The sequence below is a fragment of the Panthera onca genome, chromosome A1, assembly GCF_046562875.1.
Source record: "Panthera onca isolate mPanOnc1 chromosome A1, mPanOnc1 haplotype 2, whole genome shotgun sequence".
NCBI classification, from domain to species: domain Eukaryota; kingdom Metazoa; phylum Chordata; class Mammalia; order Carnivora; family Felidae; genus Panthera; species Panthera onca.
Window position 1 is genome coordinate 122,382,410 of NC_138339.1, and position 18,372 is coordinate 122,400,781.

Sequence of the window (18,372 nt, forward strand, 5' to 3'; positions counted from 1 at the left end):
GACTCTGGGTCTCCCTCTCTCTCTGATCCTCCCCCGTTCATGCTCTGTCTCTGTCTCAAAAATAAATACACATTAAAAAAAAGAAATAAGACAGTCAGAGAAAGAGTAATAACATGCTTCCACTCGTATGTGGAATTTAAGAAACAAAACAAACGAAGAAAGAAAAAGAAACAAACCAAAAAACGGACTCTTAAAAATAGAGAACAAACTGATGGTTACCAGAGGGGAGGTAGGTAGGGGGATGGGATAAATAGGTGATGGGGATTAAGAGTACACTTATCATGATGCTGAATAATATATAGATTGCTGAATTATATATACACCTGAAACTAATATAACACTGTATGTTAACTATATGCAATTTTTAAAGTTTCCAATTCTTGGTTTAAGTAGAAAAAACCAGTAAAGTTGATAGATCATGAGCTTGTCTTGATATAGGATTATTTTTGAAGATTCAGCAGAGGTAAGGGGGTTCAACAGAGCCTCCTTTCTTTCTTTAAAAATTTTTTTTATTTATTCGTTTTTGAAAGACAGAGAAAGAGAAAGAGACAGTGAGAGTGGGGGAGGGGCAGAGAGAGGGAGAGAGAGGGAATTCTAAGCAAGCTCCGCACCATCATTGCAGAGCCCAAAACGGGGCTCAAACTCAGGAACGGTGAGATCATGACCTGAGCCAAAATCAACAGTCAGACACTTAGCTGACTGAGCCACCCAGGCACCCCTAGAGCCTCCTTTCTTAAAAACCAACCAACCAACAAACCAACCTGGTGGCTCACCACTGCCAACAAATGAAACTTCAAGTTCTTTAGCAGGATTTTGAAGGCTCTACAAAATCTAACTCCTGTCTTTCAGATCTCATTTCCCAACAGTTTTCTATCCCTTCCATCCATCAAGTGTACTTATTCTATTCACCAAGATTATGGACTTCTGATTTTTGGTGTTTTTTACATTGTCCAGAATTCTCTCCCAACATCCTACATACCAGCCTTCAATACCCAGTATTAAATGTCACAATCTCTGAGATGGTCCCCAATTCGATGTTCTGGGCTCCCACAACATTCAGTATTCATGGTTACTGAGTGAGGGTCTGCACCCTCTCAGGAAAGGGGGGCCAGCTCACCACATTTACATGGAGTTTGTATTGATTACAATATAGATAGACGACTCTGGATCCCACTCTGGACTGACATGCTCTGGTGGTTTGTCCCAGCTTCCTTCCCCCTCATTGGCCCTACCTGTGCATGATGCTATTATGGTCCTTATCACAGGACACTGTCATATTTCCATCTTATTTCCTTACATTTCTATCTTCCCCCACTAAATTCTGAGGACAGGACTGTGTTAATATTATTCTGGCATCACCTGGACTAGAGACTGACTTTAAGTAGGTGCTTAATGTTTGTTTAATGACTATATAAAAGGTTCCAAACAAATTCTATATTAAAGCCTACCCTTGGATAAAATACTCCAATACTTCACGTGTGTGTGTGTGTGTGTGTGTGTGTGTGAGAGAGAGAGAGAGAGAGAGAAAGAGAGAGAGAGAGAGAGAGAGAGAGAGAGAGAGAGAGATTTAATGAATAAGGATTTTAATCTTTTTCTTTTTTTTAGAAGATTTTTTTAATAGTTTACTTTTTTAATTTATTTATTTTTGATAGAGAGAGAGAGTAAGCAGGGGAGGGGAAAAGAGGGAAACAAAATCCCAAGCAAGTCCCATGCTGTCAGCACAGAATCCAACGTGGGGCTCAAACTCATGAACTGTGAGATCATGACCTGAATGGAAACCAAGGGTCAGACGCTTAACCTACTGAGTCACCCAGATGCCCCGAATGAATAAGGATTTTAAATGAGAATGCTGGTGGTGGTGGTTGATGGTGGAATTCTAGGAACCTGCCTGTGAGGTGGGTTTTGTGAGGATCTTCCTAGTGCTCTTCAAATTACCCCCATTTAAAGGGTTAGAACGCAGGGTTGCAACCCTGAGTGAAAAGACAAAAGAAGCTAATTTATATCTCTAAATCCCTAGATTTAGAGACAGCTCATTCTTCCCAAAGAAATTTCCCCAAAGCAAATATTTAGAATCAATTTATACTTGGTTTAATAGGGGGAAACTGATGTGGCACTTCTGGTTGACTAAACACAACCCCGCTGACTACAGACTGCAGGGACGACAGTTGGATTAACATCTTGGTGACACAAGGAGCCTACAGGGGATGTTGGCCTCCAAGAAGGTTCTGCCATGGGTCAAATGCCTATTCACTGTCAGAGTCATGGGAGGTGATCTGGTCTCTAGTGAGAGCTGCTGAGGGTGCTGAGAGGCTCTAGACTTTGGAGGTGCCTAGCCTGTTAGGATCTCAAGGAGGTAGCTAGTATGAGAATAGGTCTGTTACGCAAAATGCTCCTAAAAAAACCCAAATCCTGCATTCTATGTATCCATAGACTTGGCCTGCAACCACTGTGACCCCTGCCCCTGCCGTAGGTAGGACGTCACATTCGGGAAAAGCAAGTGAATGCTGTCTGAAGTATCTCCTCCCCCACACTGCCCACAACCCCCAACACACACATACACACCAATCAGGCTCTACTTTCTTCTTCAAGGCAGTCCCGGATATATGTTTTAATCTGCTTTCACCTAGACACAGATTCTAGATGCATACACAGAGCAGGCAATATGCATTGTCCCTAACTCCTGACATCACCCTGGGGACAGTGACTTTTCCACTGGCTATCATGTCATTTAATTGACTCTTTCCAGATTGTGGGTGATCCAAGGAGTTCTGTCTTCTCCTGACTGCTTTCTAATTCTTGGGAAAATACTCTTAAGCCTGGGACAGAACAATATATCTTAGTCTTTAATATAACAATGTACCATCTACCTTCTGTCTCCACATTTCCACCTCTGCCCACAGAAAAGAGACACCCAGCAACCAATACTTCCATCCTCGGGGAATGGGTTAGGAAGGGGGCTCTCACCTTTGGTTCCATTTCCATACTTACTCTTCCCAGGAAAGAAAAGTTGCTTGTCTAATTGGGGAGATTATCATAAGTCATTTTTCAAAGGGATCATTGTTTTTGATTAGGTTAAATTAGCACTAACAGACACTGTTTTTTCATGATATACCTCTCCTCTAACTCTTTTTCACTCTGCTCTAGCTCTGTTTGGTAATCAAACCAGGACAGTTCCCCCTCCTCACAAAGGCAGAGGTCTGCCATTCTTGATTTTCTTCCCTTGTATGTAGGAGGTGGAGGTCCTGTCATATTCTCCAGACCATCTTTACCAATTACAAGTCTGATTCTGAACTTTGGTCCCTCAGTTGGCTCCCTGCATCTATTCTTAATTACTTAAGACTTGGAGGGAAAGGAAGGTGATTAATTAGTCTCCACCAAAGTTCTGACAGTTAATAATAGCCTTCAAAGGCGTTTAAAGTCTAGTCAACACTGACTACAACCTCTTCATGGTCCTAAGATGCACCTTATTTTACCTTTGCCTCTACTGAAGTTTACAACACACAGATGCACACAGCCAGCTCTGCAGATAATGGTCCCCCAAAGATGCTTATATCCTAATTCCTGAAACCAGTGAATATGTTATATGTTACATGACAAGAGGGACTTTGCAAATGTGATTAAACTGAGGATGCTAAGATAGCAAGATTATCCTGGATTATCCAGGTAGGCCCAATGTAATCACAAGAGTCCTTATAAGGCAAAGAGAGGAGGAGGAAAGTCAAGAGTCAGACAGAGATTTGCAGATGCTATTTTGTTGGCTTTGAAGATGAAGGTGCCAGGAGCCCAGAAATGCAGGCAGCCTCTAAAAGCTGGTAAAGGCAAGGGAAGAGATCCTCTCATAGAGCCTCCAGAAGTAGTGAAGCCCTGCTGACATCTTGATTGTAGTGCAGTGAAACCCATTTTGGACTTCTGACTTCCAGAACCATGAGATAATAAAACTGTATTGGCTTAAACCACCTAGTATGTGGTAATTTGGTACAGCAGCCTTGGGAAATGAATACAGATTTTGGTACCTAAAAGTGGGGTTCTGCTGTTACAAATAACTAAGAATCTTGAAGTGGCTTTGGGATTGGGCAATGGTCAGAGATTGGAAGAATTCTGAGAAGCCTAGCTTCCCTTGAACAGACTGCTAGCAGAAAAGTAGATACTAAGACTCTGCTAGAGAGGACTCCGAAAGAAGTGAGAAGCATGTTAGAGAAAACATATCATCATCTTAGGGAATACCTAAATTGTCATGAACAGAATGTTAGTACAAATAGGGACATTAAAAGTGTTGTTAGTGACAGTTCTAATGCGAATGAGGCACATACTATTGGAAACTGAAGGAAAGTGGATACTTGTTATATAGTAACAGGAATCAGCCTTGATTTTAACCTAGTAAAACTTGTGACCTCCATAACTGTATGATAATAAATTTGCATCGCTTTAAGCCATGAAGTTTGTGGTAACTTGTTATAATAGTAATCAGAAACTAATACAGACCCTACAGTCAGCCTAGAACTCAGACAATGAATATTCCTCTCCAAGTTACCAAACTATTCCCTTCAGCTGGCATATGGGACAAAGAATCAGTAGTGTGTTAATTAAGTGCACAGCATTCAGCAGCAGACAGACACAGGTTCAAATATTGCTTTGCCACTGTATTCATTAATGAGTCAACAAATATTAAGCCCCACTATGTGCGAGACACCTTGCTTGACTGGGATAATAGGGAGCAAAAAAACACTAGATGTATGAATGTATGGAACTCACTTAATTCCTATGAGTCTCAAGTTCATTATCTAAAACATGGGAATAACAGTTTCTCTCTTGCTTAAGTATGCAATGCATGTAAAGTACTTACCACAGTTTCACTAAATAATAACTACTATTAAGCCTTCCTTTCTCTTGTTCTAAAAGGCTATTTGTACAACAACAGGGAGCAACAGAACAGGATTTAAAGACTTTGAAGCTTCAACAACAAAGACCCTCTCATCAACACACATACTTCCTTGCTAATAGGTTTCTGTATTCCATGGCTCATCATCAAACAGAACCAATCTCACAGGCTCAAAAGTGTCCACCTCAGGGCTGTTTACATACATGGTAATACTCTTTTCCCCCCAAAACTCTCTGACATGAAGCTTGGTGTGCATCTAATGTAAATCATTCATACAGACTGAGGCTTCTAGCCTTGCTACAGACCTTTGAGTCACCCTAGATGATTATGAGAACAGAGATGTGACACATGCATTTTTGGGTAAGATAGTATCTGTAGTTCAGAGTCAAAAAACATAAAAGAGAAGACTTGGGAAATGTCACCTTGCTACTCAGCTTGGCCCATGATACTGCCCAGAGCAACAACTCTGGACACTGGATTGGTCCAATGTTGGAAGGAAGCACAAACTGCCAGACTTTCTGGGACCATTAACAACAAACTTGTTTGTTCAGACTTTCTTCATTTTTAAAGTTTGTTTGTTGTTTATTACATTCACTGGCAGCTGTAATCTAGAGGCCCAGTACACTGTTTGGGACTCAGCAGTCAAGAGCCACACTCTAGTAACAATAAGCTTTTTATCATCCTTGTTTTCTTATAGATAAAAATTTGGTTCCTAAAAGTTACTTTTTGTACCCCAACTTTCTAAAGTTACACCTGTGAGAATTACTTCTACAAAGCTCTCAATATCCTATTTCCATACTGGTACAAACATCCTTTTGTTTTTTAATTTTTTTTAATGTTTATTTATTTTTTAATGAGAGAGAGACAGAGAATGAGTGGGGGAAGAGCAGAGAGAGAGAGGGAGACACAGAAGCAGGTTCCAGGCTCTAAGCTGTCAGTACAGAGCCCAACGCAGGGCTTGAACTCTCAAACTGTGAGATTGTGACCTGAGTCAAAGTCAGACACTCAACCAACTGAGCCACCCAGGTGCCCCACAAACATCTTTTTTTAAAAAGATTTATTAAGTTTTTATTTTAATTCCAGTATAGCTCACATACAGTGTTATGTGAGTTTCAAGGGTACTCCTTTTTTTCTTTATTTCTTTTGTTACTGCCATGCTCAGGACTGCCTTTTCCCATTCTTCACCTAGCCCACATCTCTGGCAGTAGACCATTCCAGGCAGGACTACTGCTGAGGAAACTCTTGGTCTCTTTGAGATGAGAGTAGAATGACATTGATCTCTGCTTCCTCTCTTTTTTTCGACTCTGGATAATAAACTCTAAGTGCAGAGGCAGAAGAGGCTCTTCTCCAGTCCATATGCTCAAGTCCAGGTCTCTTGGCAATGAACTCTCTAGTGACCCTTTCCTAGAGGCCCCAAGGCTGTAGCCAGTGCTTGACCTGAATATGTTTCTCCAGATTAGGCAATGACCTTCTCAATTCAAAGTTGACTGCCTCTGTGAAAATGAACTTTTCAAGTCCTTTCGGAATCTGGGCTGAGTTTCTCTGAAAACACTTGTCATTAAAGACCCTTCCTATTGCTGGGGACAGGCTCTCGTTTCTAGTTTACTAGAATCAGTGAGGCTTAAGGCAACGCTTGCTGGAACTGCAAAGCTTAAAGTAATTACAAGCCATTGCCTCTCCTCTGCCCTCACTTCTGATTATAAGTAGGTCCTTCTTGTCCAAACACCTCTGAGGGAGGAGCTCCAAGCAATTCCAAACAATCCAAGACATCTTTCCCCCAGAATGAAGCGTAGACTCTCACCCTCCACTTCTACTTTGCCACAGAGCTCTCAGGCTACAGGTAGCTTATGACTTCCTCCTCCCCCTCCTTCCTTGGTCCTTTGAGACACTAGGGTCTTCCCAGTATAAACCTGAATTTCCCTTCTGATAAGGCACTTAAAAATTTAGCTACAAAGTATGGTGTGTAGACAAAACTAGAAGAGAAGGTAATTTGGAAACTCTCTTGTCCCATGCAAAACTCTTAAACAAAGAAGGATAAAAGTGTATTATTTTCCTAAGACGTTATTCAAAAGTTGTTGCTCATGATGAAGTTTTCAGGGGCCAGACTGTATGCTCTAGTGACATGTTAAGTGGATCAATGATAACCTAAGGAACTGTAATGAGTATCCATTTCCTGACCCTGCATTAGCTGCTTCTCTGCATCTGTGGGATTTGAAGAAAACTATAGCCTAAGGGAACAGTTCGTGCTGCTCTTCTCTCCTCGCTCTACCCTATAAAATATATGCCCAGGAGCATATAGTGGAGTGCACACAGGATTGTATTTTCAGGAAGCACATGAACTCTGTTTCAAGGAAGAAATGTATTTATTATGTATCATGGTCCCGACTCTGACTGTATTCTGCCCGGGGTAACCAATCCTGGGGAAAAGGGTGTAGAAAAAGGGGGAGAGGTGGAGGAAACACAGAGTGGAAGGAAAGAACTATCTCAGAATCTATTTACTAAACAGAAATGTTTAATTTCAGAAAAACCAGGAAGTCTTCCATCTAGTTTTTCATTTATATGACCATTAAAAATAGAAGGGACAGAGTGTTCTTCTAAGAAGGAGATGAAGGGGAATGAATGAAGCCAGTACAGACAAGTTTCATGGCTTCTCCTAGGTAGAGGATTCTAATTCGCCTTCCCACACTATCTTGCTCCCTCCCTCCAGGCCGGGTCAGAACACACCACACAAGCTACACAGAGAACTCCAGCAGATGTGGTGACTCCAAACCCCCAGAAAGTAACAGTGCATCTCACAAGGACTCACTCACGTTCCTCAGCTAGAGACCTCTAAGCCAGGCTGGCCCTCTGGCCCTGAGACGCAGGTGAGAATGGACAATGCCGAGGAAGGAGCTGCCCCACACACAGAGACCGCCGACCTCATTTTTTTCCCTAATAAGGATCTGTACACACCTCCCAGGACTGTCATCACCATGACAACAGCAGAAGTTGAGGGTGAGCAGGTTAGTGGAACAGCATGCTTTCTAAATTCTCAAACGAGGCCTGAGGCTGTCCTCACTCATGAAGTGGAAAAATTCATGTTGGCAGTGCTCCTAAATGGATTCCAAAAAACTTAAAGATCATGCCTTCTTTCTGGGGAAGAATCAGAGATGGAGTCTGCATAAAGCCCCTTCACGCAAAGTTGATTTTGTCAGAGAGGTAGGAATCCTAAAACAAAAGCATGAATTCCCCCTCACTCCCCCAAAAACTAGGGCACATAAACTATGTCCATCTACCACAGAGTGAAGAGATACGGCAAACCAGGGCAAAAACAATCCCCCAAAGACACAAAAAAACAGGCACTTTGAGAAAAATCTCTATAATAGAGCCTTCCCACAGAGACTACTCAGAACAACTCAGACCTAAATTCTGAATGTGAAAGATAGACTCCTACCTTGAAAAAGCACTAAAATAGCTCCCATTTACTATAAACATTGTTCTCTAGGCTGTGTAATATGCGTGTATTATCTCATTTAATTCTTGTAACAACCTTATTAGGTGGACACTACTATTATCTCCATTTTACAGAGAAAGAAACTAGGAACCAGAAAAGTTAAATAGGGGACTCAGAACTGCTGAGTAACAGAGCTAGGATTCAAAGGAGGGTTACTCTGACCGAGAGCTTGAGCTCTTAGTGATGATCTCTCTGATATAGGGAAAGGCTTCCTGCTTCCTGTAAGAATCATAGGTAGATGCCTTCCTCGCATGATTTCTGAGCCTCCAAAGATATAAGACAACCTCAGGAACATGCACTCTTGATTCTAGACCAGTTCTTAAACTTTGGGGTATATCGGGAGCACATGGAGGGCTTGTTAAACACAGATTTCTGGGCTCCACTCTGAGAATTTCTGATTCGGTAGCAATTGTTAGTGTGTCTGCTCCAAGTATCGTACTTGGAGAACCACTGTCTGGTCCCTCAACACTGAGGTCCTCTAGGCCTCACTGCCTTAGTCACCTCATCTGCCTAAGTAATCTTTCACTGCTTAGTCCCAGATCCCCTGGGGTCTTCCTTGACAAACTATAGTGTTATGTTTGGCAGTGCTGTGTATTTTGGAATTCTCTGAGCTCTTCTGAAAATAGTATGTCCCTCTCCAGGAACAATTTACTCCTGCCTTAGGTAATGAAATGTAGAAAGAGGGGCCCCGGAAGGACCAGTAGGAGAGAGCAAAGCAGTCTGGTGCCCTGAAGCCAGACCAGCTGTCTCAAAGGCGCAGTCTTTTTACAACCTCTTGGGATTCCCTCTAGGAACTGATCACACAAGGGCACTCATTAAAACCTCTTGAGAACATTCACACTGAGAAAGTGAGAGTTGTAATTGTGAATGACTGGCCCTTTAATGCCCCTCCCCCCAAATACATTCCTCCCTCTGAAGAAGCTGTAACTGGATGCCAGGCTCTCCCTCCTCAGCCCATTTCTTTCTCTGCTCAGTCTCACGGGAAGCTGCTAAAGAAGAAGCCCTTAGGCCAGGTCTGCTCACACAGAGGTGAGGCTGGAGAAAGGGGCCAGTCGTCAGGATTAACCAATTTAATGCCTGACCTGTTTATCCTGCAGGGAACATCACCTGGTGATGTCCCCATTGATCCTTTCAGATCCTTATGCTAGGTTTTTGTGGACTGTGAAGATAAATGAACAGTTTAGTGACAAAGCAAAAGAATTCATCAATGGAGGAAAAACAACTTTCAGGAAGATGTGTGAATGAGGATTAGTGCACAGCAGGTCTCTCTCTCTCTCTCTCTCTCTCTCTCTCTCTCTGCCCAGCTGCAGCTATTCTCTACTAACAGTGCAGGCGTATTTTGAGTCCTAAAACTGTCAAGTGTCAAGAGGTCAGAATGGCAGGCAGAGGGGCCTCCCTTTAACTTAGTATCACTGTGAGGAGGTATGTTGACATGCAAGGGTAGGTCACCCATGGAGCACTGGGAAGATGGAAGGTCTGTACAGCTCAGTCCATGAGGACCGGGACTCGAATCAGGAGCCAGGCACAGTCCTGGACAGAAGGGATGAGACAGGAGGGGTTGGGAAACTCGGGAAGGAGAGTAATGGGACTCCTTCCCTATCTTCTGTGTGAAGAAGACGGGTTCCTAACATTCTTTTAAATCTGAAGGAGAGACCTGAAATAATCAGCAGACAGCTCCTAATGCATATTTGCCTAGGAATACACACCCACCAGCATCATCAACAAAAGGAGAATGTATTCAACCTTAGTTCCTGGCTCACTAGACCGACCTGCAAACCCTCTGTGGGAACAAGAAAAGCCCTGAAGACAGGTGAGCAGGGCAAGGTTGTGGCTGCTTTCATAGCATCATTCTTACCATTCCAGATGCTTCCTATCCTGCTATACTTGGCAGCCCAAAGCCACTTCTTCACTTCACCGCTGGCATTGGGGCTGCAGATTTGTCAATGAACTATTTTATGTTCTTCTCCTTGCCATCTGGCAATATTAACTCTAATGAATTGCTTTAGCTTGTGCATTTGTTTTTTTGTTTTTTTTTTTTGACAAATGTGACTTTTAGTTGAATCATGCAACATTCACAAATAGCAAATGCTGGCTGATTAGAATCAATGAAAGCTCTTAGAATTGCCAGCAAAAATGGGCCCTTTGCTGCACATGTTATTCAGATAGCCTAATCATTTGAAAAGCACCTGATTATTTCTGGAAAGAATGTTTCACACACACACTTATGTCATCTGTAATGTATCTATGTATGTATTTGAATTTGGATGGATTCTTGCAAGCCAGCCATGGTATGAATATAAGTGCTAGATACACTTGGATTTGGAGCTAGACACAGGGTTTGAATCCTACCTCTGCCACTTACAAAACTGCCTGAACCTGGGTATGTTTCTTACCCTCTTGGTGTCTCAAGTTTCTCACATGTAATATAGATCTAATAAATCCCTTGCAAGACTGTCATGGGGAATAAATGATATCACATATATAATGCGCTCGGCCCAGTGTCTGAGTTGATAATGGCTCAATAATTAGTAACTATTATCATCATTATGATGTTCTATTAATAGAGGATTATGATGGACACCATTTACAGTCTCTGTAATCCTTCCTTTCTGAAAACTGCCACAGGGATGGACCTCCAAAGCCATATTTTTATTATATGACATCGCTTTAGTGATTGGGCAAGAATAAGGAAACTAAGGAAATACGAGTTTAAGCAATTTGTCTATGCTCATCAGCCACTTGGCTCTTGATCCAACCTGGAAGATTCTCTTTCCTGAAAGTTTAGGTTAGGAATTAGTCCCCATTGGTCCTCTGAACTAAGACACTGTGAGATGTTCATGTCTGGAAATGTCCATGTCAAGGCAGTAAAAGTCAGTCTGCAGAGTGATACAGATCATCATATAGATGTGCAGAATGAAGCAGATCTGACTTTAACCTGAAGTCAAAGAGAGTAGTGTCTTGGTTTTCATAACTTTCCACTTCCATGAGAAACTCCATTCCATCTATCTATGTATCTGTTTATGTGTCTATGTATCTCTCTTTTGCTTACCACTTTGAATGGGTTTCCATTGTCTTCAATTGAAAGATCTTTGCTAACAGTGTCATTTCTGTGCATAAGACCACCAGATCTTCTCTGTGTAGCTCAGATAGCCTAAGTATTTGAAAGATGCTGGCTTGGGGCACCTGGGTGGCTCAGTCAGTTAAGCATCCGACTCTTGGTTTTGGCTCAGGTCTTATCTCATGGTTTCACGAGTTCAAGCCCCATGTCAGGCTCTATGCTGACAACACAGAGCCTGCTTGGGATTCTCACTGTCCCTCTCTCTCTGGCCCTCCCCCACTCGCACTGTCTCGCTCTCTCTCTCAAAATAAATAAATGAACTTAAAAAAATAAAGATGCCTGGCTATTTTACAAAAGAGCTATACACACACACACAGAGATACCCTTATATGTTTTCAGTTCTTGAAGGACATTAAGTAGAAAACTAAAATAATCATGTATGTATGTAAGGATGTCATACATATAAGGAAAAGAAGAAAGACTAAAAAGAGAAGCATTAATATTCTGGTCTTAAAAAAAACAGATCATCTGATTGCTTGCTAGAACCCACACAAGAAGAGAGAGACTTTGGGTCTTTACCTGGTGTTGCACTGGATACCGTTGGCCACTGCTGATCAGGCCCTCCTGGCCCAGCCCGTAGAATGCCAGCCTCCTCTAGGTGCACAGAGCTGAGTAAACACACAGACCCAAATCATGGTTAGACCATAAATGCCTCTCCAGATCTCCTGCCACCCTCAGAAAGTGCATACATCTCTGGAGGCAGGGCTATCGCCAACACATTCTACTCATACTTGAACTGCAGCAATTCCTGCTGAGCGGGTACTTTGCATAAATTGCAAAAACAGTTGCCTATGTGCTGCTTGCTATACTATTCAGGCAATAAACATGTTTTATCTTTAAGACAATTTTGGTCATCATCAATGCCACATGGCATTCATTAAATGTAACAGGAAGCCCATCAGAGGGCCAATGCCATTTTAACATGTAAATGCTGAAGCAGAGGAGGAGAGCTTACTACCAGAAGACCCAGGCCTCTCTTGCTGATTGTCTTGTTTCTGGGTTCTCTATAGCAAAGACGAAAACACAAAAAATTATTTGGTGGTAACTGTAGCATCGTTCCCTTTTAGCTACCCAATTCCTTCTTGACCTTATTTTCTGTTTTACTCTTTCTGTATCTTTTACTTGCAGACAACCCATCCTAGTACATTTCCTGGGACTTGAGGAAGCCTATCATCACCACTCACAGATCCCAATTCAGAAGAGATCAATTCAGCATGAACTACTGCAGGTAGTGAGACATAAAGTGGGATACGCTTAGAGGCAAGTAGAGATAGAATATAAGCTATTCAAGGATGCAGCACTCATAAATATTAATCGATGTATGTCTAATGCCAGCACATAGAAGACCCTCATGTATTTGTTAGATGGATGAAGGAAGGAACAAACAGAGACTCTAAAAGCAAACATCATCCAAGAACATCCTCACCAGAATTAGAGGACTATTTTAAAACAGACATCGGTTCATCTTGCAAATTAAGTTACTGAGACAAAATTTATACTACTGTCCGAGGGGTTACGTGAGGCAGCAGAGAAGACAATCTTGAACTATCGTGGGGGAAGCCCATCTATAAACTGAGTATCTTCTCACTCTGTGACTTTGAATAACGTATCTAATCGAAATTAACTCATTACGCTCTGCCCTACTGTTATTCTTCCCTCCATCTATATCCTAGAATACTCTCTTTTTTCCAAATAGTAATATACTTCGTGTGTTCTTGGATTCTACCAGCAACTTATATGGGTTCAATCAGACTCATTCTGAAGATGTAACTACCTGGGAACCAGCTCAGCTTAAAGCAGAATTTCCAGATACCGTTACATGATGTCTGAGGCTGGAACTGCCAGGAAGCCAAGCATTTGTGTAAAAAAGAAGTATTCTTTAAGTTTACAACTCTAATACCTGCTCAGTACACTGTGGGGAATAAATTACATTTAGCTTCCATTCTGATTACATTTCTTATCCTACTTATATCTCATAATATCTTAATCGAAACCTGAATAGGAGGATACTTGGCTTTCTTTTTCCCACTTGAAAATAGAATAAGGAAGTGATAATGTTTTAGTATTTTATTTTAAGTGAATTTTTTAAGGGACATCTCATGGCTTTGGTACTTTTCAAGTAAAGTACGGATTCAACTGGGAGCGAATAAGCTGGTATTATAAACCATGCTTTCTCCTCTTACATGGTTTTGCAATGATAGCTCAGGTGCAGGCCAAAGCATAAACTGGTCACTAACAAACAGAAAGAAGCCCTCTGATACCTCATATCCTGGCATCTGCATAAGTGTTTCTGGGCTAAAATTGTGACCCTGGTTCCAAAGTGACATCTCACTATGCCAGCTATGATCTGCAGCCCTTCACTGATTGCTTCTTGTTCAGACACAGCACCCATTATAATGATTTCTGCTCAACTTGTAATGCTTGAGAATGTGTTAATTTATTTTACTTTAATGCATTTCTAAAGGGGCTTAAAACTGATTTTTCATTAACTTAACACATATTTTGTGAGCTCTCTCTTTAGAAAATCGATCCAGGTTTGGTAAAGATCTACTTAAGTGTTGCTCACATTTTGAGGAGCTTAAGTTTAGAGTTTATTCCTTCTTTAAAACTAAATCCTTTTGGTGGGTGTTGATTGTTATGGTTTCTTGGTTTCCAAAGACACTCAAACATAAAGAATCTTTTATTTGGCCCCATGGCATTAAATCAGCTCTGGGAATAATGGTAGTTAATCAATTACTGTCACAGAGACAAAGTAGAGAAAGCAAAATTATATTAATCTGAGTCTTAGAGTAATGCTATTACTCTAGATTAATTTAAAATAAGCTAGATTGGGTCTCCAGATATTCAATAAAGGCCTTTCACATGGCTCATCCTCTGAAGAGCCCATGCCATTGAGGGAAACAAAAGAGTAACAAGATGGAAAAGATAAGGAGATTCTAATATGCGTAAACATGAACAAGAATAAGAGCTGATTACTGTGGTTGATAGGATATAAGAGGTGATGTGTGATAGCAAACCAAGGCAGACAACATGTACATATATTCTAGTACAAAAGCATCAGTGTTCATTATAATTTCTAAGGGAGGGACAGAAAGCATAGGTGGAGAAGGGATGAAAGAAGTTGTCATTAATTCCTTATAGAAATTTTGATGAGAGAAAGTATACAGCAGTCTGTCTCTGTAATTTTGCAAGGGACTCTTATTGCCAGCATTTGAGAAGCATTTGGCAGTATGTTTAATGTTTCAAGGAATAGACATGGAGACAAAGTTCCCCTGTAAAAGTATCTAAAGCTTCTAAACAGCAGTTTCCAGCCCCTACACACACAATTTGACTGAGACATAAAAGTTAAAGTACTTCTCATTGAAAAAAAGGAAGGAAACACATACCTGTGCATTCCTGCTCTTAGGGAAGCAGAGTAACGCCAGTCTGGGTTGGGCTGTCGTGGCTGCAAAATCACAAAGGGAGGTTGTGTTAATAAGGCAAAACAGAGATCTCCCAGTGATTGATTAGTTGTTTCTTAAATATTTCCATGTATGTGAAAAAAAACATTGAAGGAGCCATTTTATGTGCAACTCTATGAGGATATCTGTATATACAGCGCTTCGTGAGAAAATTAGCTCATCAGGGTCCTTGCAAAGACTAAATATCATGAAAAACTAGACTTAATGATGCTGTGAGGACCAGCTGTGGCTTCGCCTTGCTCAAAACAGGTCTACGTTCCTAAAGCAGCAACAGGGGGAGGGCAGTCTATTTTGAGACAGGGAAAGCTTCCATTGTTTTTGCCCTCAAATGACTCATTAAGGGAACATCTCCAATTTGGTGTTCAAGCTAAAACAGGGTGCACAACTACACAAGTTCTGCTGGTCTGGCCGGACTGCAGAGGACTGCAATCTGCTGCTGGCTTTGCAGACTGCAGCATGTTTGACCCAGGATGGATGTGCCCAGTCATAACGACAGTGACTGATAACTGCCTCTTCTGCTGACTGAAGAGGAATACTACAGAGAGGAAAATAAACCACTACGGGAGCTGGATCTTGTTTTGCTACATAATCCTCTTCATAAAACTGCACTCGCTCCCTGCTTTTCTGAGTGCTTTGCCTCCTCACTCAATTACTGTTCACCAAGCTCTGATTGTTTAACAGGGAGTAGCTGAAACCCAGGAAGAACCTGACTCACGCTGCACCACCTATGTATTAGAAAGATCTGTTGCCTTCTGTCTACAAACTGTCAATTCAAAGGGGAGTGGACAAAGAAGGAACATATAGGCCCCAGAAGACTGTCTGAGGAGTTATGGGCTGAAGAGAAGCCACTCAGGAATCACAGGAGACAAAATGGGGACAACTGTCACTATCTTGTATTTATTAGCAAAAAGTTTATTATAAAAAAGACCTGTGTTAGGTCTTCCTTTAAATGTATTTTCATGGCCCTGTCACTGAATACTGAGGTCTATGTGAGCAGAAAGATGAAGAGGTGGAGGCTGTATTCTGTATTTTCCTCTGGATTATAATTATCATATTTCATAGACACAAAGCCACAGTAATACCAGTAAACTACTTCAAAATGTCAATAATTCTTGTCCATATCATTTTTATAGTTTATTCAAAGGATGCAGAGTATTTCATAAAGACACTTTATCACAACACCTAGGAAAGAAGTGATCAGCATCTCAACTTTCAGACAGACTATGGGGTGGTTAGATGGTATTCAGAGAGTTAGCCAAAGTCAAGGCCCAGGAAAAGCTACAAGTCTAGAATACTTTTCCTCAAATGTCCCCACACACTAACTGCCCTCGCTCCTTTCAACTTTGCTGGCAAGATGTGAATATGCAAGCTGCTTTATCCTTGAAGCAGTTCTCAGAATACTACAGATACTCCATGTAAAGTAGCATGAAACTCTCTACAGAAGAAATGAAAGGGTTTCCCATTTTCTACTAGTTGTGTTGGAGGGAACCAAAAGAAACCATTTGCAAATCATTTTGTAAACCTGGAAATATGACTGAACTATTTGTATTAATCAAATCACCATCATCTCTTCCCTTACCATCAGCAGAACTAGTATCAACTGTGAGAACCTTTCTTCAGTAAAGACTTGGACACCTGTTAAGTAAATGTTGCCAATTTTTTTTTTTTTTTTATGATTGGATAACATTCATGGTGAAAACTGCTGCCACTTGATCTTTGGATTGAGAGCACCAACCTCATTTTGCTGAGAGGCACAATTCTAGTGGGACTGACCACGGAACTCAGTTCACTGAGTCACTTCCTCAACGACAATTTGTCATGCTGCTATTTTCTATGATAGTCCATCAACAACAAGGTGCCTCTCAGATTCATTTGCCAGAATCATAGATATGAGATCACTTAGGGTAGTAAGATCAGGCAGGGAAAAGGTAAGGAAGAATACAGAATGTTTTAAGGATCCACACAATATTAGGCAATGAGATAAGCACTTTAAACATATTATTGCATTTATCTTAACACTTTTTTTGACCATAAATTCTATAAAAGGGGTATATCTGTTTTGTCCATAAAACATATGAATATGCTCAGATATTCATAATATATAGCTATGTCCTCCGAGCTGAGCAGTGTTCAGTATTTGGTAGGTTTTTAAAATGTCTCTGAACAAATTTATGATCATGCAAGGATAATATTAATGTATTTAAATGTATAGAAATAAGAAATCTGAGCTTTAGAGAGATTAAATTACTTGCCTGATTTGGTGGATTTGTTGATCGTTACATTTAGGTCTCCCTAAACCAAAGTTCGTGTTTTAAATTAATTTACACAGAATGACATGTATATAGTTGACCCTTGAACCACATAGGTTTGAACTGCACAGGCCCACTTATATGTGGATTTTTTTTCAATAAATACCATACAGTACTGTAAATGTATGTTCTCTTCCTTATGATTTTCTTTTTTTAAATGTTTATTTATTTATTTTGAGAGAGAAACAGAGTCTGAGTGGGGAGGGGGGCAGAGAGAAAGGGAGACACAGAATCTGAAGCAGGCTCCAGGCTCTGAGCTGTCAGCACAGAGCCTGACGTGGGGCTTGAACTCATGAATCAGGAGATTATGACCTGAACTGAAGTCAGACACTTAACTGACTGAGCCATCCAGGCGCTCTATTTATGATTTTCTTGATAACATTTTCTTTCCTCTAAGGCTATTCTTATTTTATTGTAAGAATAAAGTATATAGGGTGGTTCAGTCAGTTAAGTATGGGAGTCTTGGTTTTGGCTCAGGTCATGATCTCCCAGTTTGTGAGTTTGAGCCCCACGTCAGGGCCCTGCTTGGGATTTCTCTCTCCCTCTCTCTTGCTCCTCCCCAGCTTGCTGTCTCTTTCTCTCTCTCTCTCTCTTACAAAAAATAAAACAAAATATAATAAAAGATTTTTTTTAAAGAATACAGTATATAACACATATAACATACAAAATATGTGATAACCAACTGTTTACATTCTCAGTAAGTCTTCTGGGCAACAGCTGGCTATTAGTAGTTAAGTTTTAAGGGAGCCAAAATTATAATCAGATTTTCAAGTCTGCATGGGTCTGGCACCCCTAATCCTCGTGTTGTTCAAGGGCCAACTGTACTTTAATTTTTTCTTTTACTTCTGAGTTTCACAGATATTGATTAACTTTTAAATTATACATAATTTAAAGTGATAAATGCACATGGATTTCACCCAAACTTGGTTAAAGTTGGAAAAACTCAAGTTTAAAGGTTGACTTCCGATATCTCTGACATACTGGAAACATATAGTAAGGATCTGAACTAACTGTGATTGTTTAGTTCCCTAACACTTGGATGATACATTCCAGAACTATGCTTATTTTCTATTGGTGAAAAGCCCCAGTATGTCTGTCGTTTCTTTTTTTTT

General features: G+C 40.8%; 1 protein-coding gene across 3 annotated transcripts in view; it reads right to left on the minus strand.

The window, feature by feature from the left end:
- The window catches only part of LOC132681445 (protocadherin alpha-C2), a 48,743-nt gene that overhangs the window by 20,571 nt on the left and 9,800 nt on the right, over positions 1–18,372 (minus strand). For all 3 annotated transcript variants that reach the window (XM_060635920.2, XM_060635918.2, XM_060635921.3), the window contains exons 2-3: positions 14,877–14,935; positions 12,010–12,098 (exon numbers count right to left, since the gene is read on the minus strand). In XM_060635920.2, the coding sequence (XP_060491903.1) occupies positions 12,010–12,098; positions 14,877–14,935 (148 nt within the window). The remainder of the gene's footprint in view (positions 1–12,009; positions 12,099–14,876; positions 14,936–18,372) is intronic.